This window comes from Mauremys mutica, chromosome 1, assembly GCF_020497125.1.
Source record: "Mauremys mutica isolate MM-2020 ecotype Southern chromosome 1, ASM2049712v1, whole genome shotgun sequence".
NCBI lineage: Eukaryota > Metazoa > Chordata > Testudines > Geoemydidae > Mauremys > Mauremys mutica.
In genome coordinates, this window is record NC_059072.1 from 263,603,419 (window position 1) to 263,628,848 (window position 25,430).

The window sequence follows — 25,430 nt, forward strand, 5'->3', positions numbered from 1 at the left end:
ATCATCATTTTAAAAAACAACTTATTCTGTATAACCAAAGTTCTTTTCTCTCCGAAGAGCAGAATGGAGAGTTAAACAAATAGAAATTATTTTGGTGTCTATACACACATGGGTAAATACAGATAGTAATACATACTTGCAGTATTATGGGGGTGAATTGGGTCGTCTTGTGTATGTGGGTGTGTGTTACTCCTTTCTAATCCCACTTGTCCCAATACTGTACTTCTCTGTTTTTAATGTATCCCCTCAGTCTCTCTCTCTTTCTTCCACCCTTGCACATATCCACTTCCATGTACCCTCACTTGTTAGAAAATTAGCAGCTTTGTGGTACTATGCACCCTGGCTCCTGTTTCTCTTAATAAAAGGAGACAGTGGCTCAGGGCTACTATGTTCCTCAGATTATTGTTCAGCCCACTTGCTCATCTGAAATTTCTACTCATTATTCACAGTAGATATTCATGCTATTTATCTCTTTGTCTCTCAATGTATGCGTGCAATAAAGTCATTTTATAATTCCAATAAGTAAAAATCTGAAATACTGTATTACTCTATTGCATGTCTCAACCAACTTTGACTGATCTTCTTATTGTACTTATTTACTAATGCACTTACCTGTACAGATGTCGCCTGTTTCATCATCTATGCATTCTCGGTCATCACACTCACAAAATTTACCATAGATGAGTCCATTCCCTTCTGAATTCTCACACTTGCATCTGCCACATTGGCATACGCCTGTAAACATTTAAAAAAACCACTCTTGTGATTATAGTTAATAGAAAAAATAGTTGTTGCTGTTTTAATTAAGCCAACAGCGGTTTTATATGCCTTATTGCTGAGCTCACTGAAAACTTAAGATAAACCAGGGGGTCAGGGGAGTCCATCTGAAGTGTAAATAGATTTTTTAAGTGCCCCACTCTACAAAGAATAAAGAACCATAACAAAAAGTATCATACTTCTCTAGAGCCAAGTAAAATTCACCTTCAGGGCTGTCTGTCAACAGCTACCCCAAAGGCATCATAAAATCCACAAACATGAATGCAACAGTAGAAGACATTCTCTTTCTCTCATGAAGGAAGAAAGTTGAATTCTACACTGCCAATTTCTCAAGGATGGAATCTGACTTTGTCCAGCTCAATGGCCATATGGCAACAGATGAGCATGACAGGACAATTGAGATCCTAGAAATAATATTGGAAGCATCCCCTCAGTGTATTTAGAGAGTCCCACAACATCCTAATATCCCCTACACAATCATAATTTTGAGAATGTGGTCCCAATGTAGTGAGATGGGGAAAACCCCAAGAAATCAGTCTGAACTAATTTTGGGGGAGGACCACCTGCAGTAAGAACTCATGCTCAGATGTCAGGGAAGAGGACTCAACTTTATATAGTAATTATCACTGCAATACCTTTAATTTGCCAACTGACTAGCTAATTGCAGTGTAAATGTGAAACAATCAGTAAGTACTTTACCAATATATAATCAGAAATGGCTAATAGAACTGTAAGCTTTTTCTGCAAGGATGTACATTACAGGGATATTTGACATAATATTGGAGGATCAATCCTTCAGTCACTGATCTTAAACTTTTCTGCAACATTCCTTGGTTATGAGAGAAGATTCCTTGGCCTATTAATGTAGTTTTCACTAGGCTCGGCAAACCGGTCAATTAACTGTTCAAATAATGTCAAATTATCAGTCAATTGATTGTCTATTATTTGGCCATGGTCAAATATTGTAAAATATTGCAGCAAGAATACCCTGATGTAGGTGGCGGACTATCTTTTGATGGCATCATGGTGCCATTCTTTCATTTTTTAGATCTTAAGTTCATTGTTTTGCATTTTTCTGAGTTAAAATAACTCACTTAAGCAACTTAGGGCTTAAATAACAAAACAAAACAAAAACATGTGGAACTAGCATAACATCTGCTGATCATCATGCTGATGACTCTGCTCATATGTTAAATCCCTTCCCTTCCCCCTGCTGGTGCATTGAGACCACAGCTCATCATGCTGGACAATACAGTCTTATTCTCTCCTTGTACTCCCCCATCTGCCTGTCTACATCCATCTGTTGTCTCTTGTCTTAAACTGTAAGCTCGCTGGGGCAGACACTGTCTTTTTGTTCTGTGTTTGTACAATTCCTAGCATAATGGGGCCCTAGGCACTACCAGAATAAACATTAAAAAATCAGCAATTTGCATTCCAAAGTTATCTAGGAGTTTGCTTCAGCTGTGTTCATGCCTCTTGTGTATTTGCTTTCCACCAAAATTCAGTAGATGAGATTACTGGAATAAAAACTGGTATCCAAAGCAGCACATGTAAGATAATAATAGATGATACTATTGTAGATATCAATTTTTAAATTCAGATATGTATTTACAATAGAAACTAGACTGTCTGAATGAGTGTCACACTCATTCAGACAGGGAATAGAAAAATGCCATGTGATCTACATGCCCAAGCTAAACAACTTGAATTTAAAAACAATGACAAGAACTTGATTACAAAGAAGCAACAGATCTAGAATTATTTGTTGAAGTTCATTAACGAACAATGTTGGATAATGAATAACTTCAAGAAAACTCCAGTTTCTCAGCAGATGATTCACAAATAGAAAAGGAGATAAAATGTATTCATTACAAGTTATTCAATCAGCTTTATGCACAACTGTGTGCATGCATGTATAGAAAATAGATTGGGCAGTTGGGCTCCTATCATCATGGTAGGCTTGTGTTTTTGAAAAGACAGTATATATATATTTCTTTCTGCTTCAGATATGAACCCTAGAGTCTAAGAATAAAGCAATGAAGGTCAACTCCCTGAGTGAAAGACCTGGTGCCTAACTGGGCAAGTACTTGCAATAAATACACGATGATATACTTGTTACTTCAGTGTCACACATATATCAGATACTTGTTCCAGGTTCTAGGCAATCAGACAAATATTTAAAAAAACATAGTCCAAACTCGCACAACACCAATCATAGCCGATAAACAAAAGACATTACAAAACTAAAACATTCCTTCCTCAAGTCCCACAGCCTACTCCAAATCGTTCCAATCTCAGCCACTTCAAATGGCTGCTCAGCTAGTTGGGCTTCTCAGTGAATCTCAGAAATTAACAGACTCAGGCCATCTCCAGCCAAGAGATGGGGGAGAGTGAATTCAAAAGGGAAGAGGTGCTCAGAGAGAAAGCTCTCCTAGCAGCATCCTCTCTTTTACCGTGAGGGGGCTCATGCATTTTAGCTGATCACAACTGATGATGTCTCATGTTGAGAGCCAAACCCTCATTTAGGTCTTTATCAAAAACAGTATTTTAAACTCCACCCAGAAAGAAACAGGTAGGCAGTGTAGATCCCAGAACACCTCACAGAAGAATGCTCTGCTTAACATTTACACATATTTGTGTGTCTAATTTAAACATGTGTGTATGTTATTTGTTTCCACAATTGCTTGAGCTGCCTTTGATAATCTGGGTCTATATGACGTTTAGCAAAGAGGGAGCTGTGTGGATGTAGCTTTATAGCCAAGTCATGGTCCTTCTCTTGTTCAAAGTGGTAAGTCAGTTACTTTGTTTATGTAGTTTCTCTCATCTCTCTCTCTCTCTCTCTTTGACACATTGGATCATGGCTCATTTCTGGTGTAAGACTCGATAATGACTCTCTATTGTTCAATACTTCTCTTTGCCCATCAATATCTCAATATCTGACAAGCTGTAAGAGAGTGTTTCACTACTGCATTGAAGAAAATACCAAAACATGACAATATAAACTGATTATGTAGAACAAACCTAGGTCCAGTAACCAGATATCTTTCACAAAGAGAATTTCCACAACTCTGGGTTTTACTGTCATGTTTTAAGGTGCACCACTTGAAGAAAGAGGCAGAAACTAAAGGTTTTTGTATAAACAGAAAAGCAAAAGGAGAGAGAGAGCAGCTCTGATTACAAGAAAACCTAGTCTTTAGCTCTCAGTCTTACCCTTAAGCAGCTGATTGAGTCTTCACCAACCAGTCCTGCCTTAATTCCTCTCCTGCCTATAGTCAAGTAACAAGTATCATATCAAACATGGATTAGACTCAGCTAAGATAATTCCTAGTACTTTTGCAGTCTATGTTATCTCCGGCAAAGGAATGACAATGCTTAGTCATTAGTTTAATGCCAAAATGCCAAAATGAGAAAGAGAACTATCCCATAAGTATAAAATTACATATGTGTATGGGCTTAAATGTAAATTAAAATACTGGCAATGTTGGGCAAAAGTATGAACTTGGCAACTCCTCCCACCACCAGATTCACATAGAGATTTGTGAATGTTAATCAGCAGAATCTGATTTCAGTTCAGATTGCCTGCAAATGTCCACCAAAATTTTAAGGCTGTGCAGCTGGATCTTCAAGACAGTTCTATCTTCCCGTTTGTCTACTTGGTAATTCCCACTGAGGTCAGCACGAATCATAAAACTTAAACAAAGGATAAAAAGAGTTACAACAGCTCAGAATGTAATAGGGTTTTGGCTGGAGGTTCCCTAACCAAAATTACATGGCAAATGTTTTGTGATAGTACGTTTTAATAATCAGTGTTAAAGCTTCTGTTTAAATTTCCAGAAGGGAAGTTTGCAAATGCCTCCTTTGCATCTGACCAAAACAAAAATATCTAAGCCCCTCTCAGTGTAAATGTTGTTACCACATCCTTTTGATGAGTAAAACATCTGGCCCAGCTGGAGTCTTCATCAATTTAAATAGTTATGGATGAGCCAGAATACTAAAGAAAGCATTTTGAGTACACTTTAGAGGTAATCTAAAAGTCATAAAAATATTTTCACATAAATCCTTATAAAAAGTTTAAACTAGCATTGCATATCATGTCTAGCAATCTGCATACTACAGTTTAGGTTACATTTTTTCCCACTGATTTTTCTGGATGAAGAAGTCATTCAGAACAGCTGGAGTCTATGTCAATTTCAAAGGAAAGACTCAGCCTGCTGACTTATTTTCATTGTATTGTCTGAATTCCATTACACACACACACACACACATGCTGACAAATATAATTTCACAGAAGTTTAGTATGTCTCTATAAGTATACTAAGCCATCTTTAAAACCATATTCTGTGAAGTTTTAATTAAACCATGTCAAATGTCATCATGATATACAAGGTAACACAGGAAGAACTATAACCATTAACAAAAATATCTTACCTGCATTAGAACAGATAATATCTTGAGAATTCTTACACATTTCATTGCTCTTCTTCCGTGTAAGGTTGCAAGTAGTTGGGTACTGACAAGCGTCACCATACCAGCCTTCATCACATTTGCATTTCCCACAGTCACACTTTCCATGGCCTAGGAATTTAAGGAAACAGTGTCAAAATCAGTTATCATTCTAACTCATCTTTTCCAATATACTTTTTAAAAAAGCTACTGTTGCATCAAAAATGTTTAAAGTTGACATCCTTAAAAGATTCTCTTTAAGTCACATTTGCACAATTATAAACATGACTGCTTTTCTAAAAGCTAGAAAAAATTTAAATTAACTTTGAAGAGAGATTTTAAATGTATGTAACTTTCGTTTCAGAGTACATTATTTTGATAGTCCTGAATGGCTCTTTTAAAAAAGGGATTACAGAATTAGACTACTACTACATAAACATTATTTATAGCCTGAAAACCTTTTTTTTTTTTTTTTAGTATTTTAATTGCTAACCTTTATTATCTCAATAAAATGATAGCAAGACAATGGGATATATATTTCATGAGTAGCATGAATATCATTGCTTGGTAGGTTAACACTGCAAGAGCTTCAAGGACCAATCCTTGGGGGGGAGGGATAGCTCAGTGGTTTGAGCATTGGCCTGCTAAACCCAGGGTTATGAGTTCAATCCTTGAGGAGGCCACTTAGGGATCTGGGGAAAAAATTGGTCCTGCTAGTGAAGGCAGGGGCTGGACTAGATGACCTTTCAAGGTCCCTTCCAGTTCTAGGAGATTGGTATATCTCCAGTTATTACCTTTTAACTGCTTCTTCCATCAATAGATGGTATGGCGTATATCAGCGGAGATCTCTACACTACAGGTCTTTTGCAATATCTCGCAGGGCAAAGATATTCGTGTGAACCATGAGCAAAATGTGTAATTTCAACTACTTTTTCTTTATACAAGGTCCAATAGGTTTTTACAAATCCTTTAAATGTCTTAAAAGATTTCTGACTAGATCACTGACTGCACTGTTCATTTATGCTGCAGTTGAACCATTGTATTCCAAATTAATCATTAAGCGTAAATTACAGTCAGTTAATTTCCAGTTTCCTCTTTACACTTTTAAACTATGTATGATCTTGCATAAACCAATCTATCAAGAACAACATATGGCTTCAAACAGTTGCACACAAAGGGCATCTATCTAATTGGCAGGTCAGCATTCTAAATGGGTCACTTAATTTCTCAGCAATAATATCTTACCACAGTTGATTTTAAATATGTCAATTTGTCTGCAGTTAGAAACAACAACATTAAAGTACAACACACCTTCTGCTAATATAGTGGAATTTAAATAAGCTATTGTAAATAAATTGTTTTCATGATGTAAAGCCAGTTTATTTGCTAATTAAATACATTTTGTATTTGCTGTCTCCGGTGGTCCAGAGACACAGTTCATCAATTAAAGGACATGTTAAAGAATATCATTATTCAGTTCTTTTTAAATAAATAAATAAAATAAAAAAGAGTTGTTAAAGACTTGTCTGATGACTGGTTCATATGATCTCTGTTTGCACATGAAAAAGGTGAATGACAGCAGAACGAGAGGGGGGGGCACAATATTTATATAAAATTTTCCTGCTTCATTGGTGGTTAATGGCATAACCCTCACTGGAAAAGGAAGATAAACCCTAGTGCAGCCAAACCAAACCAAAATAAAGCAAACAACTAAAAGCCATTTCCTTCTCTGTTTTAAAGAATACTCCAGACAGCGGCTAAGGCTTCTTACATCCCGGCTTCCCTGCTGATTTACTGGCCCAATCTCGGCTGGTAAAGAAAAGAAGCTCCAATAAAAAGGAGAAATACTTTTTTCGCTGGTGTTCCTTTAACTAAACAATTCTGCAACTCAGTGGCAACTGCTGCATACTTTCCCTTACTTGGTCTGGCAGCACTAATCTCTCTCAGTCATCGGAGATAGGCACAAATCAAAATATATTAGTGCACAAAGGAGAAAAAGAGTGTGACTGTACATGTATTTGCGTGTCTCTTTTAGAAAAACAAACATTTGAAAATATTTTGATAATCACTCTTAAAAGAGAAAAAAATCTGAGTGTGAAGTCCTTAAGTTAGCCTCTCTCTTTTTCTGTTTATTATGGGCCAGTTTGTGATCTAGACCAGAGTAAGAGGGGTAAGACTCTAAGAGTGTATTTGTAGATGCATGTTTCATTTATTGTACTTATTGTATTTGTTGAGCACTAACAGGACACAAAAATATAGTCCTCATTCCCAAGAGTTTACAGGCTAAAAGAAAAATACAGAATAGATTTGGTCTTTTGGTTAAGGCACCAAATTGGAATTCAGTAGATTGGGTTCATTTCCTGGTTCTGCACAGAGACCGTCTGCATGACTTTGGGCAAGTCACTTAGATCCTCCTGTTGTAAAAGTGGGGATTAATAATACTCCCATTTCTCATAAAGGTGTTGGGAGGACAAATTCATTAATGTCTGTGAGATTCTCAGATACTACAGATGATCAGAGCCATGTAGACAAGAAAATAAAATAATAAGGAGCCATTAGGAAAGAGAGATAACAAGAACAAAAATATCACATAATGCCACTATATTAAACCCTGGGATGCATTCACCTTGAATACTGCATGTAGTTCTGCTCTTTACAGCTAAAAAAAATATATTAGAATTGGAAAAAGTACATAGAAGGGCAACAAAAATGACTAGGGGTATGGTACAGCTTCCATATGGGGAGAGTATGGGAAAAACGGAGACAGTTCAGCTTAGAAAAGAGATGACTCAGGGGGATATGATAGAGGTCTATAAAATAATAAATGGTATGGAAAAAGTGAATAAGGAAGTGTTATTTACCCTTCACATAACATAAGAACTAGGGGTCACCCAATGAAATTAATAAGCAGCGGGTTTAAAACAAACATAAGGAAGTACTTCTTTACACAACACACAGTCAACCTGTGCAACTCATTGCCATGGGTTCGGGTAAAAGTATACTTGGGTTAAAAAAAGAATTAAGTTCAGGGAGGATAGGTCTATCAATGGCTATTAGCCAAGATGGTCAGGGAGGCAACCTGAGGATCTATGTGCCCCTAAACCTCTGACTGCCAGCAGCTGGGACTGGACAATAGCGGACGGATCACTCGATAATTGCCCTGTTCTGTTCATTCTCTTGGAAGCATCAGGCACCGACCACTGTCAGAAGACAGGATACTGGGCTAGATAGATGATTGGTCTGACCCAGTTTGGCCATTCTTATGTAAGGAATTGTGCTGTCTTTTAAATCATTTTTTCATATATTTTTTCTGAGGCACTCTCCATCAGGCGCTGAGTTTAAAGCTGTGCTTGAGAAGTTGACCTTGCAGTGCACCAAGTTCTTAAATAAAGCCCTTGGTTCACTAAGCAACTACATTAGATATATTGCCTCTGGTGGAATTTCAATTTACATTTCTAGGAATAACCTGCAGTGACAGGGAGAAAAAACGTTATAGGCATATTCTCCTGTTGGACATTTGAGATCCAGCTTATTCCAAGGCAAATCATCTTCAAAACAAACAAACAAACAAAAAACAATTCCCCAAAAATCTCCCAGCCTTTCAGATGCCTTCTCCTGCAGTATTTCCAGAGCTGAGATAGGGACCACCATGCGATGTCCTGCAAGCAGCCCTGCTGCAAGCCATTGAAAAGAACAATTCACAGTTGCTGCTGGCTGTCTCAGAGCACGTGCACATAGTTGAGTACCATTTCTGGTCACGTGAAACAAGCTCTGACTGATGGGACCACATCATTTTGCAGGTATGGGATGATGAGCAGTGGCTGTAGAACTTTCGAATGTGGAAGGAAACTTTCCAGGAACTTTGTGCAGAGCTTTCCCCTGCCCTGCAGTTCAGCAACACAAAAATGACACCCGCTCTGACAGTGGAGAAGCAAGTGGCGATCGTTGTATGGACGCTTGCAATGCCAGATAGTTACTGGTCAGTGAGAATCAATTCAGAGAAGGCAAATCAGTGGTGTGTAACCTGCAGCCCGCAGGCTGTACACGGCCCATCAGGGTAATCTGCCGGTGGGCCGCGAGACAGTGTTTACATTGACCGTCCACAGACGTGGCCGCCTGCAGCTCCCAGTGGCCGCAGTTCACTGTTCCCGGCTAATGGGAGCCGCGGGAAGTGGCGCAGGCCACAGGGACATGCTGGAGAGAGGCTGTGAGCCAAGCGATGCTGACTGGCTGTTCAGCAGAGGCTGCAGAGGGACTCTACCCTCCTGCATCTGTTCCTGCAGCTCAACCAGACACCTCAACATGACTGATTGGTCCCTCATAATCTGAAGCATCTCATCCCGCATGCCTCGCTTTTGCTCCTGAGGTGATTTCCTGCTCTTCATGTCCACATCGAATTTCTCAGACAGTGAAATCCTCCAGGCTCTGAGCTGTGTGTCAGCTATCCCTGAGGCATTCATTATCTTGGTGAACATGTCCTCCTGCATCCTCTTTCTCCTCCTTTTAATCAGTGAACGTCTCCATACAGGTGATGACACGGCAAAGGACACATTTCCCAGCTTTCAGGCATGGAAAAGAACAAAGCAACCATTGTAAATGCATACAATGTTTCCAGAGCAAGGCTGTTTTTATTAAAAAAAAATAAAAATCCAAACACCTTATTACGCTAGGTGCAAGCCATAACATAATCAGAATCCCTACCCACTCAATGAGCCGTTTTGCTGTTCCAGCCATGGTGAATAGGCCCCCTGAGTCGAGGTGCCTGCACTTTTCCTGAAGTTTGTGACAGACTCACATTGGGAGCATAGGTAGCTAGCTGAACAACCGCCCTTCCCCCTAGCAACATGGGATGTTGTTTAAGAACAGGGGGCAGGGAGCGTTTTCACTCCCAAATTGCGAAATTTCACATGGGGGACCTCCAAAAGGGTGGGAGAAAAACACAAGAAGCCCACCCCCAGTCCAGAATCAGCCAGTTGAACTACATGCCGATCCACACCGAGCACATTAAAGGCAGCATGGTTTGGCAATCTGGAATTTGGGGGGGGGGTGTCGCTACGTGCTCTATTGTTTGTTGTATAAGCACTTTTAATGAAAACTTCCCCTGTTTCCTCTAGGCAACCCTATGTGATATCAGTCTCCTGAGGGTAACAGAGGTGGAAAGGGAGGAGATGCTGCAAGATCTGGGTATAGACTTGGTCCTTATACTGCTATGCTGTGCATTGCAATGATGCCAGCAGAATTAATTCAGGAGTTGCATGGGAAAGTGTCCTACCATGGTGGAAGAAACAAGACTGCCCTCCCCAGAAACCTTCTGCAAAGGATTGCAGAGTACCTCCATTAAAGTTTCCTAGAGATCTCCACGGAGGATTCCCGGGCTATCCCAGTCCACATAAACAATCTTTTCCGGGGCAACCCTCTGCGTAGCTGAAGCAGCCTCTTGGAAGTCGAGACCCACAGCACCTCTTTTTTTCTTCACAGTAAACTTGCAATAAAACCAAATGTGTGTGCCCGCTAAAGTTTAACTGGAATTTGATTGGAACTTTATGCTCACCAGAGGTGCCTTCTCTGGCATCACAGTCAGCCAGAGGGTTCCAAGGTTAAAAATATTTCCTGGCTCTCGGGGAGAATGGATCCACCACTCGCCTGCCTCCCATTCTCCTCCTCCTCTTCCTCGTCCACCATATTGTCCTCCTTGTTGTCCCTAGACTCACACATCTGAGAGGTGTCCACGTTGCTTTTGGGGGTACTGATAGGGTCACTCCTGAGAACCACATGCAGCTCATTGTAGAACCGGCATGTGTGAGGATCAGAACCAGAACGACTGTTTGCCTCCCTTGCCTTCTGGTACGCTTTGCGAAGTTCTTTTATTTTCATATAGCTCTGCTCTGTGTCCCTCATGTAGCCCTTCTCCCCCATGACCCCACGTCATCTTGGCATATATGTCAGCATTTCTTCTGCTGGATAGGAGCTCTGCCTGCATAGACTCTTCTCCCCATACAACAATAAGATCCACCACCTCCTGTGCAGACTAGGCTGGAGCACGTTTGGGGCATGGAGTCTCCATGATCAGCTGTGCTGGTGTGCTCCCAATGCTAATCACACAGGAAATGGGAAATCAAATGTTCCCGGGGCGTTAGCAGGGGAGGTGCTGTTTGCTATGTACTTGGCTGCAGTGCAGCGAAGTTGAGAACTATCTCCAGAGTGGTCACCGATGAACATTGTGGGACACCACCGGGAGGCCAATTAAATCAAATTACACAAAGCTGCGTCTGCACTGCCTCACTGTTGACCCATGAAAATCGAATTAAGCGCTACACCTCTCGCAGAGGTGGAGTACAGAAATCGACATTAGAGGCAACTTAGGTCAGCGTAAAGGACCCGGTAGTGTAGACGAATACATTAACAGATCAGTTTAAGGTGGCTTCCATCGACCTTATTCTGTAATGTAGTCCAGGCCTGAGAGTCACAATCTCTCGCTGCTCTAGGGTGGTCCTATGCTGTGCCAGGTGAAATGCAGCTTTTGCCTTTTCTTTTCAGCCATGTTTTAGTGACTTAATTTTCTCCACTAAAGCTATACAAAATGTATTTTAACAGGCTAAAACACTAACGAAAGTGACATTATTAAATGAATCAGTTAAAAATGATTGAGAAGGTTGCCTTTTTATTACAGTAAATAATTAATATTATTAATTATTATTATTATTATTAAACCAGGATGGTTTGTTCCTGAAATATGGAGTCCTTTAACTTTAAGACACCTAAAATTAGGGGAATTCAGACACTTGAAGCCAGCACAGAGTGATAGGGACTAGAAATTCATAACTTCAAACAGCTCAGTGGCATTCATCAAGTGACACAGCAGTCCCAGTGTCTAACAGATGGGCAATAACAACAACAATAAATAACCACCATTATAAATAGCATTAATTGTTAACTCTATTAGCAGTATTAACAGAGGCACTGAGTATTAAACAGGGATGGAAGCTGAATTACCTTCTTTCTGCTATACCGGGGTGGGGAAGCCTACAACCTGCTTCATTTCATCTGGCCCACGGCAAGTCTCCATGCCATCGGCCAGAAGCCCTGGGCCTCTATGCCCCCACACGGGGCTTGAGCTGCAAGCGCCGGCTCGCCCTGCTGCAGAGGGAAGCTGAGGTTTGAGCTGGGGGGGAGAAGCTGGGGTTGCCAGGCTATTAAAAGTCCAGTTGGCTCCGTGCAGCTCCCAGAAGTGACTGGCATGTCCCTGCAGCCCCTAGGAGCAGGGGCAATCAGGGAAGCTCCGTGCGCTGCCTCTGCCCCCAGCGCTGGCTCCATAGCTCCCATTGGCTGGGAATCGTGGCCAATGGGAGCTGTGGGGGCAGTGCCTGCAGGCACAGGCAGCACACACCTTGCAGAGCTCCCTGGCCCCTCCACTTCAGGGCCAAACATGGCGGCCACTTCTGGGAGCAGCAGGGAGCCAAGACAGGCAGGGATCCTGCCTTAGCCCCACTGTGCTGCCGACTGGGAGTCTCCTGAGTTAAGTGCCACCCTGACGGAGCCCATACCCCGAACTCCCACTCCAAGATTGGAACCCCCCCGCACCCTAACTCCTTCCCAGACCCCACACCACCACCCGCATTTCAACCCCCTGCCCCTGGTCAGAACCACCTCCCACACCCAAACTCCCTCCCGGAGCCCGCACTCCTAACCTCCTCCTGCACCCCAACCCCTTGCCCCAACCCTGACCCCACTCCTGCATTCCAAACCCCTTGGCCCTAGGCCAGAGCCCCCTCCTGCACCCCAAACCCCTCATCCCCAGCCCCACCCCAGGGCCCAGACCCCCAGCCGGAGCCTTCACCCCCTCCCACACCCCAACCCTCTTCCCCAGCCTGGAGCCCCCTCCCACACCCTGAACCCCTCATTTCTGGCCCCACCCCAGAGCCTAGGGGAAGCCCTGCACCTCCGCGCCCCCCCATGGGGCTGTGTGTGGCCCATGACTGATTTTTTCTGTGGGTCAGTAGCCCCTGATGGAAAAAAGGTTCCTCACCCCTATGCTATACCATTCACTAAAGCTCAAATGGAGAATCAGTCAGAACAAATTTAAAAATCTGAAGATATGCCCTCAGAAAATAAATTAAAAAATCAGTACTGCCAATGTTATTTTGTTATCAGATTTTAAACAGTTATGACAGTTAGATGACAGAAAAGTTAAATGATGATTGTTTTTATATATAATATACTTCTATACACACATTCATATGTACACACACACATATATAATACACACATATAACTATATCATCTAAATATTTCTTACAACTGATATCCCTTTTATTCATCATATTGCTGTAAGGAGTAAGTACTTTGCTAGTTTCTATATAAACTAGGGTCACTGTGATTGATAGCAGCAATTTCAAAATCACCTAATCACATACCGCTATACACAATTATTTCACTTGAAAAGATCATTGTTCTAGAAGAGGCAGCCCTTGTTATATATTAGCTGTTATCAAATAATATTATTTTAAGAAACTGCTTAAGGCTAACATCAACGCTGCACATTGTACGTAATGTATAATGCTCTTTTTAGGGGAAAACATCCAGTATTTGTTGTTTTATTATAGTAATAGCAGAAGGAAGACCTGGATCTCATAATATATTATAAATCAGTAGCTTTAGAAACAGTAACACACTAAAAAGTCAAATTACTGATTTAAAAAAAGTCAAAATGTTGCCCTCTGGAGGATATTTCTGACATTAAAAATATTGTACTTGGTTTGGTAGAAACAAAACTTCATCATTGTAGGATAAAACTATCCGAATTTCCATAATATATTGTCTTACTTAGTTTCCTTAAATGAGTGCAAATAAAGGAGGAATGGTTTTCACAATTGAGATTTTAATTATCCTCTTTTATCCCAAAAGACTCAGATACATCTTTATGTAGAGATAGAATAGCACATAATGCATAATTTTACATTTAGCTTGGGAATATTAAAAATATAGTTACCATGAACTGAAGGTTTTATTTCAGCTGCACAGACTGGATATTTTAAATTACAGCAAGGGAGTTTTAGTTTATGGATTTCCCAGGTTTTTTGGAGAAAAAAAGTTACGGAGAAAATTATGTTATGACTACAGCCGGTTGAATGTTTTCTGACACAACATTTGTCCATCACAAAATTCAAATTTGTCAAAACTGAAACATTCATGGGAACGTGTTGATTTCGATGACATTTCTTTTTGAAAGAAATCAAGATGGAATGTAACATTTTGATTTTGAAACAATGTTTTGTTTTATAATTTACTTTATTTTGTATTTTATGAAATATGATATAAAAAATGAAAAACAAATAATACAAATTCAAATTGAATATAATTTAAAATAAAGAAATTAAAATACATTCAAAATCTAAACACATTTTTTGATTGATCAGAAACAAAATACTAAATCAAAAAAATCATTTAACAAGAAATTTATTTTTTTCCCTTTTCATTCAGATTCTGAATAAAAACAAATTTTGAAATTTTCTGAATTTCCCATGGAACATAAATTCCAAATTTTGACCAGTTCTAGTTATGACAGATGGAAGACACATATATATGTGGATTAGACACAGCCCTGTAAATGATCTGAGGATTAGTGGCCTTTTAGAACTTTGAGCCCATTTCCACACAGTATTGCCCTTTCTCCTGCTGCAGCTGCAGAAACAATACAACTGCAGCATACAATGACTGGTTGAGGAATGCCAATGACTGGTTGAATTACTTCTGATGTCACGATAACACTACTTCAGAATACCCTGGCCCTAAGTATAATCAAAATAATTAGAGACAATATTGTTAATAAATTTGCTTAATTACATCTTAGTTTCTTCAAATGTAGCCTATTCAGAGAGAATGAGAATTTTTGGTTCTCTGGGAACTGTAGTTCTTCAGATAGACAGTCTGCAAAGGAAACAGTAATCTCAAAAATCTTATTAAAGTACTTTTAAATTTTATCCCACAAATTATTTAAGCAGATTTACTTGTAAATCCTCGGAAAATCTTTACTCACCAATTATTATGTTCTGTAAATTTGGGGAAGATACTTTGAATTCTTCATTAAAAAAAAACCCAAAGAGGTTTAATTACAAATCTCACTAACTATGCAGCCACTCTGGCATCCCCATAATAAGAAATAACAAATATAGGATTTGAAAACTAACTGGAAGAGAAGGAAAAATCTCTCTCTCACAAACACACTTATTTTTTTTCCTCCAGTACTTATACCTCAAAAGATATAAAATGTAATCAAATTGGAAAATACTGTCAATAAGTTACATTTCTGTTTTTTGTCTTTGGGACTTGAATTCAAATCTTCTCCAAAGTGAAGTTACTAACCTGTAATAAAAATCAATTGGATATTCTGAATGACTAGGAATCCAGAAAGCTACACTAAATTGATTCAACTCCAGTTTCTTACACTGGAGGTGACACAAGTTGATACAATTTTAAATGTGATTCATGCTGTTTAGACAGATGACAAATATCTCAGGAAGACAGAGGTAAATTAGCTTTATCCATCATAACAGTTTAAAGTCAAGGCTTGAGTTAATAATTCAATGGTTCATTAATAAGGTAAAAGATCTTTTACCTTATTAATGAATGATTTCTAATTTTTAAAGGTTATTTTTAAACAGCTTAAAGTAGGAAGTTCTTTTAGCAGACAAGGCTACTTTTAAAATGTTTTTTTGGCAGGGGAGTATACTTTTTCTTGCTGCACAATGTACACATATTCTCACACAGTAAAAATAAATTACACCCTTAGGCTCAAATAATCCTTTTTCGTCAAGCAATCTGTAGAAGGGGGAAAGGAAGGGGGCAACTTTACATTTGTCACTGTGTAGAGAACCTAATACTGCTCCCTTATGAGGCAAAGAGATGAATAGCCTCAGAGGGCACAGACATGGGTAGTGGGTATCAAAGGCCAGGGCAGGCTAAGCCCCCATTGACACAGATTCGCCCATGTTCCACCCCAAAGCCCCACCCTTTTTCCCCCTCTACCCTGAAGCTGGCGGGGGCTCACTCAGCTTCAGCTGACCTGGGTCCACTGGCTAGGGTGACCAGACAGCAAATATGAAAAATCGAGACGAGGGTGGGGGGTAATAGGAGCCTATATAAGAAAAAGACCCCAACATCGGGACTGTCCCTATAAAATCAGTACATCTGGTCACCCTACCACCGGCAGCCAGGGGTGGCCAGATGAGGCTCTGGTGCCAGCCTGATACTTGGCCTGGTGCTGGTGCCAGTGCTGGGGGTATGAGCCAGCGTGGCTGGAATGGGCAGACCAGCACTGCGGGGAGGCCGGTACATCCCAAGAAAGCGGGATGGGATTCCTCCAGCTGCGGGGGGACTCAGGGCTCCAGCAGGTGGGAGGGCACTCTTTCTTCATGAGTGCAGGGTAAAAGCTGCAGATCAAAAAACTATACAACTCAGAGTAGTATTAATTTCCAAGCAGTGTTGCTCAATATTCTGCATGTCTGTAACGCTGCCTAAATTACTCCCTGACTCCATCCCACCATCTAGCCAGCCACAACACACATTCTTTACACTCCAATATCACTTGGAGCTCTGAGGTACCTATTTACACAGATGTGTTGTTGAAGACTTACAAGTAGGGTGACCAGATGTCCCAATTTTATAGGGACAGTCCCGATTTTTGGGTCTTTTTCTTATATAGGCTCCTATTACCTCCCAACCCCCGTCCTGATTTTTCACACTTGCTGTCTGGCCACCCTACTTACAAGGCTTAGGGAAGAATTCTGTAGCTGCTCTGCTTTCCTACTTCTGTGATTTTTTTACCCCCTTTGATATTCTTACTGCACCTTGATCCTCTTGATGCCAGGAGTTAAAGGGGAGATTAGTACCCTAAGCATTAAAAAGGCATCCATTTTTAAAAATATCTGTTTTTCCTAAAATACATAACAGTAATTTATATTCCCAAATCATAAGATGATCCTTAGGTTCATTTATACCATAGGAATATTTGGGGATACATAGTGATTTGGATAATACATCCACTCAGGGGATTAAAAGGTGTAACATCCCCTTTGTGTCCCTATGTGGGCTACTCAGACTGTGAGTCCAGATATCCTGAAGTAAGCAGTTGCTGGGTGCCTTCTATTCTCCCCCATACCACTGCATTCCTTGGAACAGTTGGGTAAGGTGCATGGGGGAGAAAAAGACCACCCAATGTGCTGTCCAGAAAATAAATTCCTGATTTGTACACTGCTCATTATCATAGATTCCAAGGCCAGAAAGGACCATTGTCACCATCTCATCTAATCTGTATACCACAGGCCATAAAACTTCCCCAAAATAATTCCTAGAGTATATCTTTTAGAAAAACATCCACTCTTGATTTTAAAATTGTCAGTGACAGAGAATCCAGCACAACCTTTAGTAAGTTGTTCCAATGGTTCATTATTCTCATTGTTAAAAATGAACACCTTATTTCCAGTCTGAATTTGTCTTCATCTTCCAGCCATTGGATTGTGTCATACCTTTCTCTGATAGATTGAAGAGCCCATTATTAAATATTGGTTCCCCATGTAGGTACTTACAGACTGTAAGCAAGTCACTCCTTAAACTTCTCTTTGATAAGTTAAACAGATTGAGCTCCTTCAGTCTATCACGATACGGCATGTTTTCTAATCATTAATCATTCTCCAGGCTCTTCTCTGAACCCTCTCTGATTTATCAACATCTTCTTTGAATTGTGTGTATATGCCTCCAAGAATTGCATTCGCTTTTTTGGCACAGAGAGCTCATGTTTAGCTGAATACCCACCACAACCAAATATTTTTCAGAGTCACTGCTTCCCAGGATAGAGCCCCTCATCCTGTAAGTATTGCCTATCTTATTTGTTCCTAGCTGTATACATTTACATTTAGCCACATTAAAATGCATATTGTTTGCTTGCGCTCAGCTTACCAAGCAGCCCAATTCCAATGTATCAGTGACTTTTTATTATTTACCACTCCCTCAATTTTTGTGTCATCTGCAAATTTTATTAGTGGTGGTTTTATGTTTTCTTCCAGATCATTGATAAACATGTTAATTAGTGTAGGGCCAAGAACTAATCCCTGCGGGATCACACTAGAAACGCATTCGTTTGACGATGATTCCCTGTCTACAATTAAATTTTAAGACATCAGTTAGCCAGCTCTTAATCTATTTAAAGTGTGTCAAATTTTATATCTTTCTAGTGTTTATCAACTTTATCAACCAAACTAGTAATCTCATAAAAAATATCAAGTTAGTTTGAAAGGATCTATTTTCCATAACCCCATGCTAATTGGAATTAATTATATTACCCTCCTTTAATTCTTTATTAATCAAGTCCCAAATCAGCCACTCAGCCAGCTCTTAAAACTCTTGGATGCAAGTTATCTAGACCTACTGATTTTAAAATGTCTACCTTTAGTAGCTGCTATTTAACATCCTCATGAGATATTAGGGGAAGGGGAAGATTGTTATCATATGATATGACTACATCATCTATTGTTTCCCAAATATTTCCCAAATATTTCCCAGAACAGAAATATTTATTAAACACTTCTACCTTTTCTACATTATCATTGAAAATTCCACCATTTCCATCTAATAACTGACCAATACCATTCTTAGGATTCTTTTTGGTCCTAATATACTTTAAAAACTCCTTCTTATTGTCTTTAACTCAGCTGGTCATGGATTTCTCCTTGTGTCCCTAGCTCTCATTTTACCAGTATAAAATTGAATTGAAAACAGCAAGGCATTCAAGTACTGACGGACTCTTCTGAGCACCTCTAAATAGTGGACTATTAACTCACAGAGTAGACTTGTGGATTTATGTAATATTACATACAAAAAACCTGTGTTAGAAAAATGTTATTTAGGTGGCAAAACAAAGCACTCAAAAGTTTTCAAATGCCAGATTTAGAATTGTCCACACAACCTTAATGCTACCCTACTCCGCATTCAATCTGTGCAGTGAATGAGGCAGGGAAGGTCCTGGAAAAATATTATGTGATCATACGATTTAAGGCTTATTATAATGCATATGTACAAAGGTGGCTGAATTCAGGTTGCCAAGGAAACCATAAATCTGTCATTTCCTAACTTGTGAGTTTTTGCCTTTGCAACCCAAAGTACTTTGTTTTAACATAGATTTTTATAAGTAATTTCTTAGAGGTTTTTTAAGTTAGTAGATTTTTTTTCAAGTGCAACTGTAACAGCCCTCCCCCCCTTAATCAGCAATGTTTGAACCCTGGATCTTCAGCACCTGAGCACATGGAGCTACAGGGCTAGCAATATTAGCAATTAGCAGGATGTTAGCCCCTGGGGGGTGGGGAAGGGAGATGGATCACTGGGGTCAGTTGATGGCATTGATTGGTATGGGGGTAGCCCAACCTGATTCTCAATCTGTCTTTCCTCTCCCGAGGAGCCAAGAGCAGCTCCTGACCCATGTGGTGCCCACTGAGTGGGGTGAACAGACTCTGGGGCCATATGAACGGTTCAGTAGGGGAGAGCAGTTTGACTCCCTCTCTCTCCTCCACGTTTAGTAGTTAGCAGGTGTTCCCAGTACAGTGTCTGCTGCTGCTTTGGCAGTGGCATGAAACCAGCACTTTGTATGTTCATGTTCTTAGTTATTATTCTGGCAGGCTGCCAAGAAAATATCCTGAGAAATGTAAGTGAGAGAAAGGAAATGACAATTTTAACTGTTTATATCTCAGCAAAGCTGGACAGAATTTCATGGGATGAAGAAAAAATATTTCTGTTAGCTTGAAGGCATTTCCCTTGCTGAATATTAAAGGCTTGCTGCAAACAATGAAGGTGTAAGAACTTCTCAGAGAGAAGGTCCTCAAGTGGACTTTATAACAGAAAGTGTTAGGCAGCCTAAATATAGTGGACTTTTCCCACTCCCTCTGTAACCAGTAAACTGTGTGATGTGGAAAAGGGCAACTAGGAATCGTTTTCTTGTAGCACAGGCATATGGAATGGAAGGGGAGCACAAGTATAGAGAATGGGAATAGTCAGAGCAATACGTTAGCTATTCATGATGGTTGCCTGGTTGTGGCACATTTAAGTAGTCATGACTGGGATGCTAAAACCAACAATGCAGAAAGACAGCACTTAGGACATCTATAGGTGGCTAAAATGAAAGCTTTGTCAAAAAAAAAAAAAAAGCCAAGTTTGGAAGCCAAGCATTGATAGCCAAATTGGATGGTTAGCCAAAGAATGTAGTGTATCACGTTTTGCAGAATACACCAGACAAGGTACCATACTACCCTTAGGAGTGCCCAAATATACCATGGCCGTGCATAATACAGAATTAATTTCATGGAACCTTTCCAGGTCCAAAATTACCTTATAATCAATGTCTATTCAAAATGGCTGGAGGTATTTTGTATGTCTTCTGTCATACAAGTAACAGCACATAACCCTGAATTACTCTGCATTATATTTGCAAGAACTGGTATCCGAAAGCAGATCAGCAGTAACAGTCTACATATTACAGAATCAGATTTTCAGGAATTCATTAAGTGAAATGGAATCGTGCATGTAACCACAGCTTTCCACAACCATCTTCAATGACTTGGCTGAACAGTTTGTTCAAATGTGAAAAACAGGATTACAATCTATAAAAAACTGAAAAGGACAATTTGAAAAGAAATTGGCCTACTTATTATTTTCATTCAGAAATGCTCCACACAACATCTGTTTAATTTATGTTTTGGGGGTGAATAAAACCTTCATTTTTGACATGTTTTCCAAAACCAAACCTTCTAGAATCTGTTTATAAGAAGCAAGTAAAACAAGCTGCCAGTAGACCACATTCCTGCTGCATACATTTAGGGATGATGGTACTACAGAGAACAAAACTGAGTCCAAGGTACCATTTATATCACACTTTTGTCCAGAGTTGCATGCAGCAAAGGTCAAAGATGACAAAATCTAGCACACACATTTATATCAGTTGGATGTGGCAGAGTCAATATCTAGCCAACTTGTTGCACAGAGAATCCTTTATTATAAAATCACCACCATCAACTGATTTGCAACACAAACCTAGTGATTTATACTAATTCTCCATTCGATTGGGAAATGGAGAAAAAATAAACTACTGATATTCCAGAATGGCTACGGACTCCACAGTTCATCGGGGTCAAGAATTACATCTGAAGAATCAAAAAGAGACCATCCAGGGACTTCTTCAAAGAAATGCTATCCAATTAAGTATACCTACCTACCTACCTACCTATCTTAAAGTGGGAAAATTGGTACCTGATTTTCAGCAAGAGAACTGCTGCACTCTTGCAACCAATGATATATGTGTAGTGCAGGTAATACTCAGGTTGTGGTAACTAAAGCCCCAATGTTATTAGTTATTACTATTTAAGAATTGGCCAGGAAAGAAGGCCTTTTGGAAAAAAAAATAACAGAGGATTAAGAGAATAAAAACCCAAGGCCTAATTACTAGATTTCTTCAATAGTGCGAATAAGTGTGTGACTCTGTCTCTGTCTGCCATGCTGTCTTCCCTCTCCCTCCATTCATGCTGCCTTGTAAAGTGTGAGGTTACATTAACAACAATGAGTTAACCCTTGAGGGCTCAGCCAATTGCTAGTTCATCATTTAGCAGTAAGGCATTCCCTGGGAAATATCCCACCCTCTGACTTCACCACCTCAACCAAGCTTTACACTCATCATCTCTGTGTACCAGTATTAAACTGTTTGTTTAAAACTTATACTGCGTGTGTGTGTGTGTATATATACATATATACATACATAATACTATATATATATATATATATATATATATATATAGTCTTTTGTCTGGTGAAAAACATTTCCCTGGAACCTAACCCCCACCCCTTTACATTAATTCTTTTGGGGAAACTGGATTCGCTTAACATCGTTTCACTTAAAGTCGCATTTTTCAGGAACATAACTACAACAAGGAGTTACTGTTAAGCGAGGAGTTACTGTACAGCGACTTTGCACTGTATAATAGATGGTTAAAGCAAGTTTAAAGAGTGTCAAAGCATATGGAGAGACTTTGTATAAATTATATGAACTTTAAACTGGACATTGCCGCAGCTATCACAGCCTTGATTGGAAAACTTCTGCTTGAGCAAGCATATCTGCAAAGTGGGCTAAAGAATGCACTGTAAAGGAGCCCATGGAAAGCGACTTGCAGAGATAAGTTGCTGACCACAGCAAACCAGCCGCTGTGCCAGGAATATCAAAGATGGTTGTACCAAAATTTATAGCCTAACTTGTCTTACAGAAGATGTGCTGCACAAAGACACTGGAAAAATTCCAGTCCCAGTTGCAATATCTCAAAATGTGATGCCTCATTCGCTTATTGCATGGTGAGAAAGGACGACTCTCATTTTGGCTGGACATTTTGTACCTTCAGCAGAAGTATGGGTCACCATCTGATTGGTCTTCCCTAGCACTTACAAGAATAGGAACCAAGTTGGACCACCCAGAAGAAATAGGTAAAACACCCTATTCCCTTCAGCACATCACTTCCCGAAACCCAAAGACTCCTGAAAGGGAGAAAACTGAGGTCCTGGGTCAGCCACCTGGGAGTCCTTCTGGTGACACCAAGTACCTGTCTCAGATAGGCACCTTTAACTGTCTCTTTCTATGTTCCAGCAATTCAGGTTACCTGCTAGCACACTGAGAAAAGACTATAGTCATGTCTGTCCTTGGGTCCACCTGTGGTGCAGTGTCAACGCCTGCTGTGAATGACAACTGAGCTGAAAGCTGACACCTGAGCGAAGATCTGGTGATAAGTAACACACAGACTTTCTCTTGGATGACAACCCAAAACAATCAATTGACCACTTCCTGAAACTGGAACCTAATTAGAAAGGAAGCGTACATGCTGATGTATGTGTTCCAAAGATTGTCACAGAGTTACTGTGTGTGTTTGTTTTGTAATAGGTTTTAAAGTAGCTTTAAAACTGAACAAGTCACGATTGTTAAACAAGACTGTAGAAAATAGTACAAGTGTCTACCATAGTTAATGATTTCAGAGTGCCTTTCAAGTTCTAGGTATATACAGATATAATAATGAGACCAAGTGTGCAAGCTTTTTGAACTTCACTCAGGCTATACTGTCTGTCATAAAGGTACGAGTTTATTTTAGGTAATTCGGAGTGTTAGGTCCTGGGGCTAGTATCATTCATTGGGAAATAGGTTACAAGGGTTGACTACTGTAGCTCCATTGAGAAGGGGAACTTGATGAATCGGCATGTAATTACTGTGATCCAGTTTTGGAGTGTTTTTCCTCTGTTGTGTTAGCAACAGCAGAGTTGATAACCAATTGGCACAAGTGAGGCCCTATTCTGAGGGACTCAGTCAAAACTAAACAAAGTAACCTCCATGAGATAGTAATTGAGCATAAGTGTTATTTCCTAGTATGGTTGTGTGATTTGATTTTGAAAACGTGAATGATTACATCGGCCACATTTCTAGTTTGTGTTAGCCAAATCATAGTCCAATACCATTTTTGCCTTCTTATTAGTTGCTGTTGTTAAAGATACAAGAGTCAATAAAACTTTACAAAACTAAACTCAAATCTTGAGTCCTCGCCTTTAGTTAAGCAATCAAAATTAAAAGAACCCCAAGAAAGGTAGTATGGGTAATCAACTAAGCAGTTGCTCAGTTCAGTTTTGTTTTATAGATTATCTTTCCTACAAAGTGCTCAGGTGTTTTTAGTACCCGCAGTTTTTTGTGACACTTTAGGTCTGTATAAAGACACCTGAGGTCTGTATACAGTAGCAATTGGCTTACTGCTGAAAAATGGGTACAAAGGTTGTTAAATAAGGCCTTAGTGTGAAAAATCAGACCAGGTCACATCAATAGTGGTGTACCCAAACATTTCAAGGGAGATCTTGGATTGGAGATCAATTCCAAAGGAGATAAGCCAATAGCATGTCCAAAACTACCCACTCTGTTTGGCAGTGCCTAGCAGTTTAGAAAAATATGTTTCCCAACATTTATTTTGGCTATTCTTTTTACCCAACTGTGTGGCTACATATTATGTTCAGTCTGTCCTTATAAGCCACTTTGAATGTTTAGATTTACCCTCCTGTTTGCTTTCAGTCTAATATTTTCTCTGCTTTTTCAGAAAATATAAACCTTTGTGAACTTTTAAACCACTCTAAGATTCTTTTAAATGCTGTCATAAGGGTTTTTTGTTTGTTTTGTTTTAGTTTCTGGACAATTTTAGAGTTCAGCAACAGAAGACTGCTATTTCTGTCTAGAAGCAAATAGTGTGTAAGAATGGCACTGGATGTACATTTCTTCATACATAGAGTGCTGCCAAGCCATCTGCAATACTCCTCTTATTCTGGAAATCTTCTCAACAGAGGCTGCCAGTTTTTTCAAATGGGGTGATAGCTTTGAGATGTGGCTAAAATGACGTGAACTCCAAAAGTCTATTGTTTTAAATTTTTGGATGGTTTTAGCCACAAATGGCAAATACAGAAAGTGAAAATTTATTTCAAGTAAAGATGGTCTCAAGCTGCAAAATTCAGATCTAGATTTTGAACATAACTGAAGACTGGGGATGTTAAAAATCCAGTGATTTGGATCAGCTCCTCTTTAATTTCAAAAGCAAGAGATGTACCTGGAATAACTAGAAAATCACCAGTGTGACCCTATCTCAGGATAACTTAGGATGTATTATTTAAAAAATAAATGGTGGAACTGAAAGGGTTATGGAGACAATACGAAATAGGGCATATTCTTTTTCAGAAGGACACATTTCAGAGACATCCAAACATTGGCACTTCATGATACAGACCTCCAATTTAGCCTGTTCTAAGGAAGGGTCCAATTTTTCCATTAATTAAATTATTAACTTTGCACATTGGGACATATTTTAATTGTTGATACTGACTGTTTAATTGCATGTGTTTACCTACAGTGTAATCCATGTCTTTGTGACCTTTAGCCTGGACAACTGCAACTCACTATATTTAAAAATGTGTACACCATCCTTAAAAAGGCTGCCACGGGGCCAGAACACAGCAGCCCATACTCCCACAAGGGATGCTCATCAATTCACAGAATCCCAATATTCTGCTCACTACCCTGGCACCTCACAGAATCCAGAGTCAAATTCAAGGTCTCAGTTCTCATCTTTAAGTCCTTTCAATGTCATTAGACCAGACAAACTATTTCTTTC

General features: G+C 39.6%; 1 protein-coding gene across 5 annotated transcripts in view; it reads right to left on the minus strand.

Annotated features, from left to right (window-relative positions):
- The window catches only part of ITGBL1 (integrin subunit beta like 1), a 220,838-nt gene that overhangs the window by 98,766 nt on the left and 96,642 nt on the right, over positions 1-25,430 (minus strand). For all 5 annotated transcript variants that reach the window (XM_045008639.1, XM_045008648.1, XM_045008631.1 and 2 more), the window contains 2 exons: positions 5,206-5,352; positions 613-735 (listed from right to left, as the gene is read on the minus strand). In XM_045008639.1, the coding sequence (XP_044864574.1) occupies positions 613-735; positions 5,206-5,352 (270 nt within the window). The remainder of the gene's footprint in view (positions 1-612; positions 736-5,205; positions 5,353-25,430) is intronic.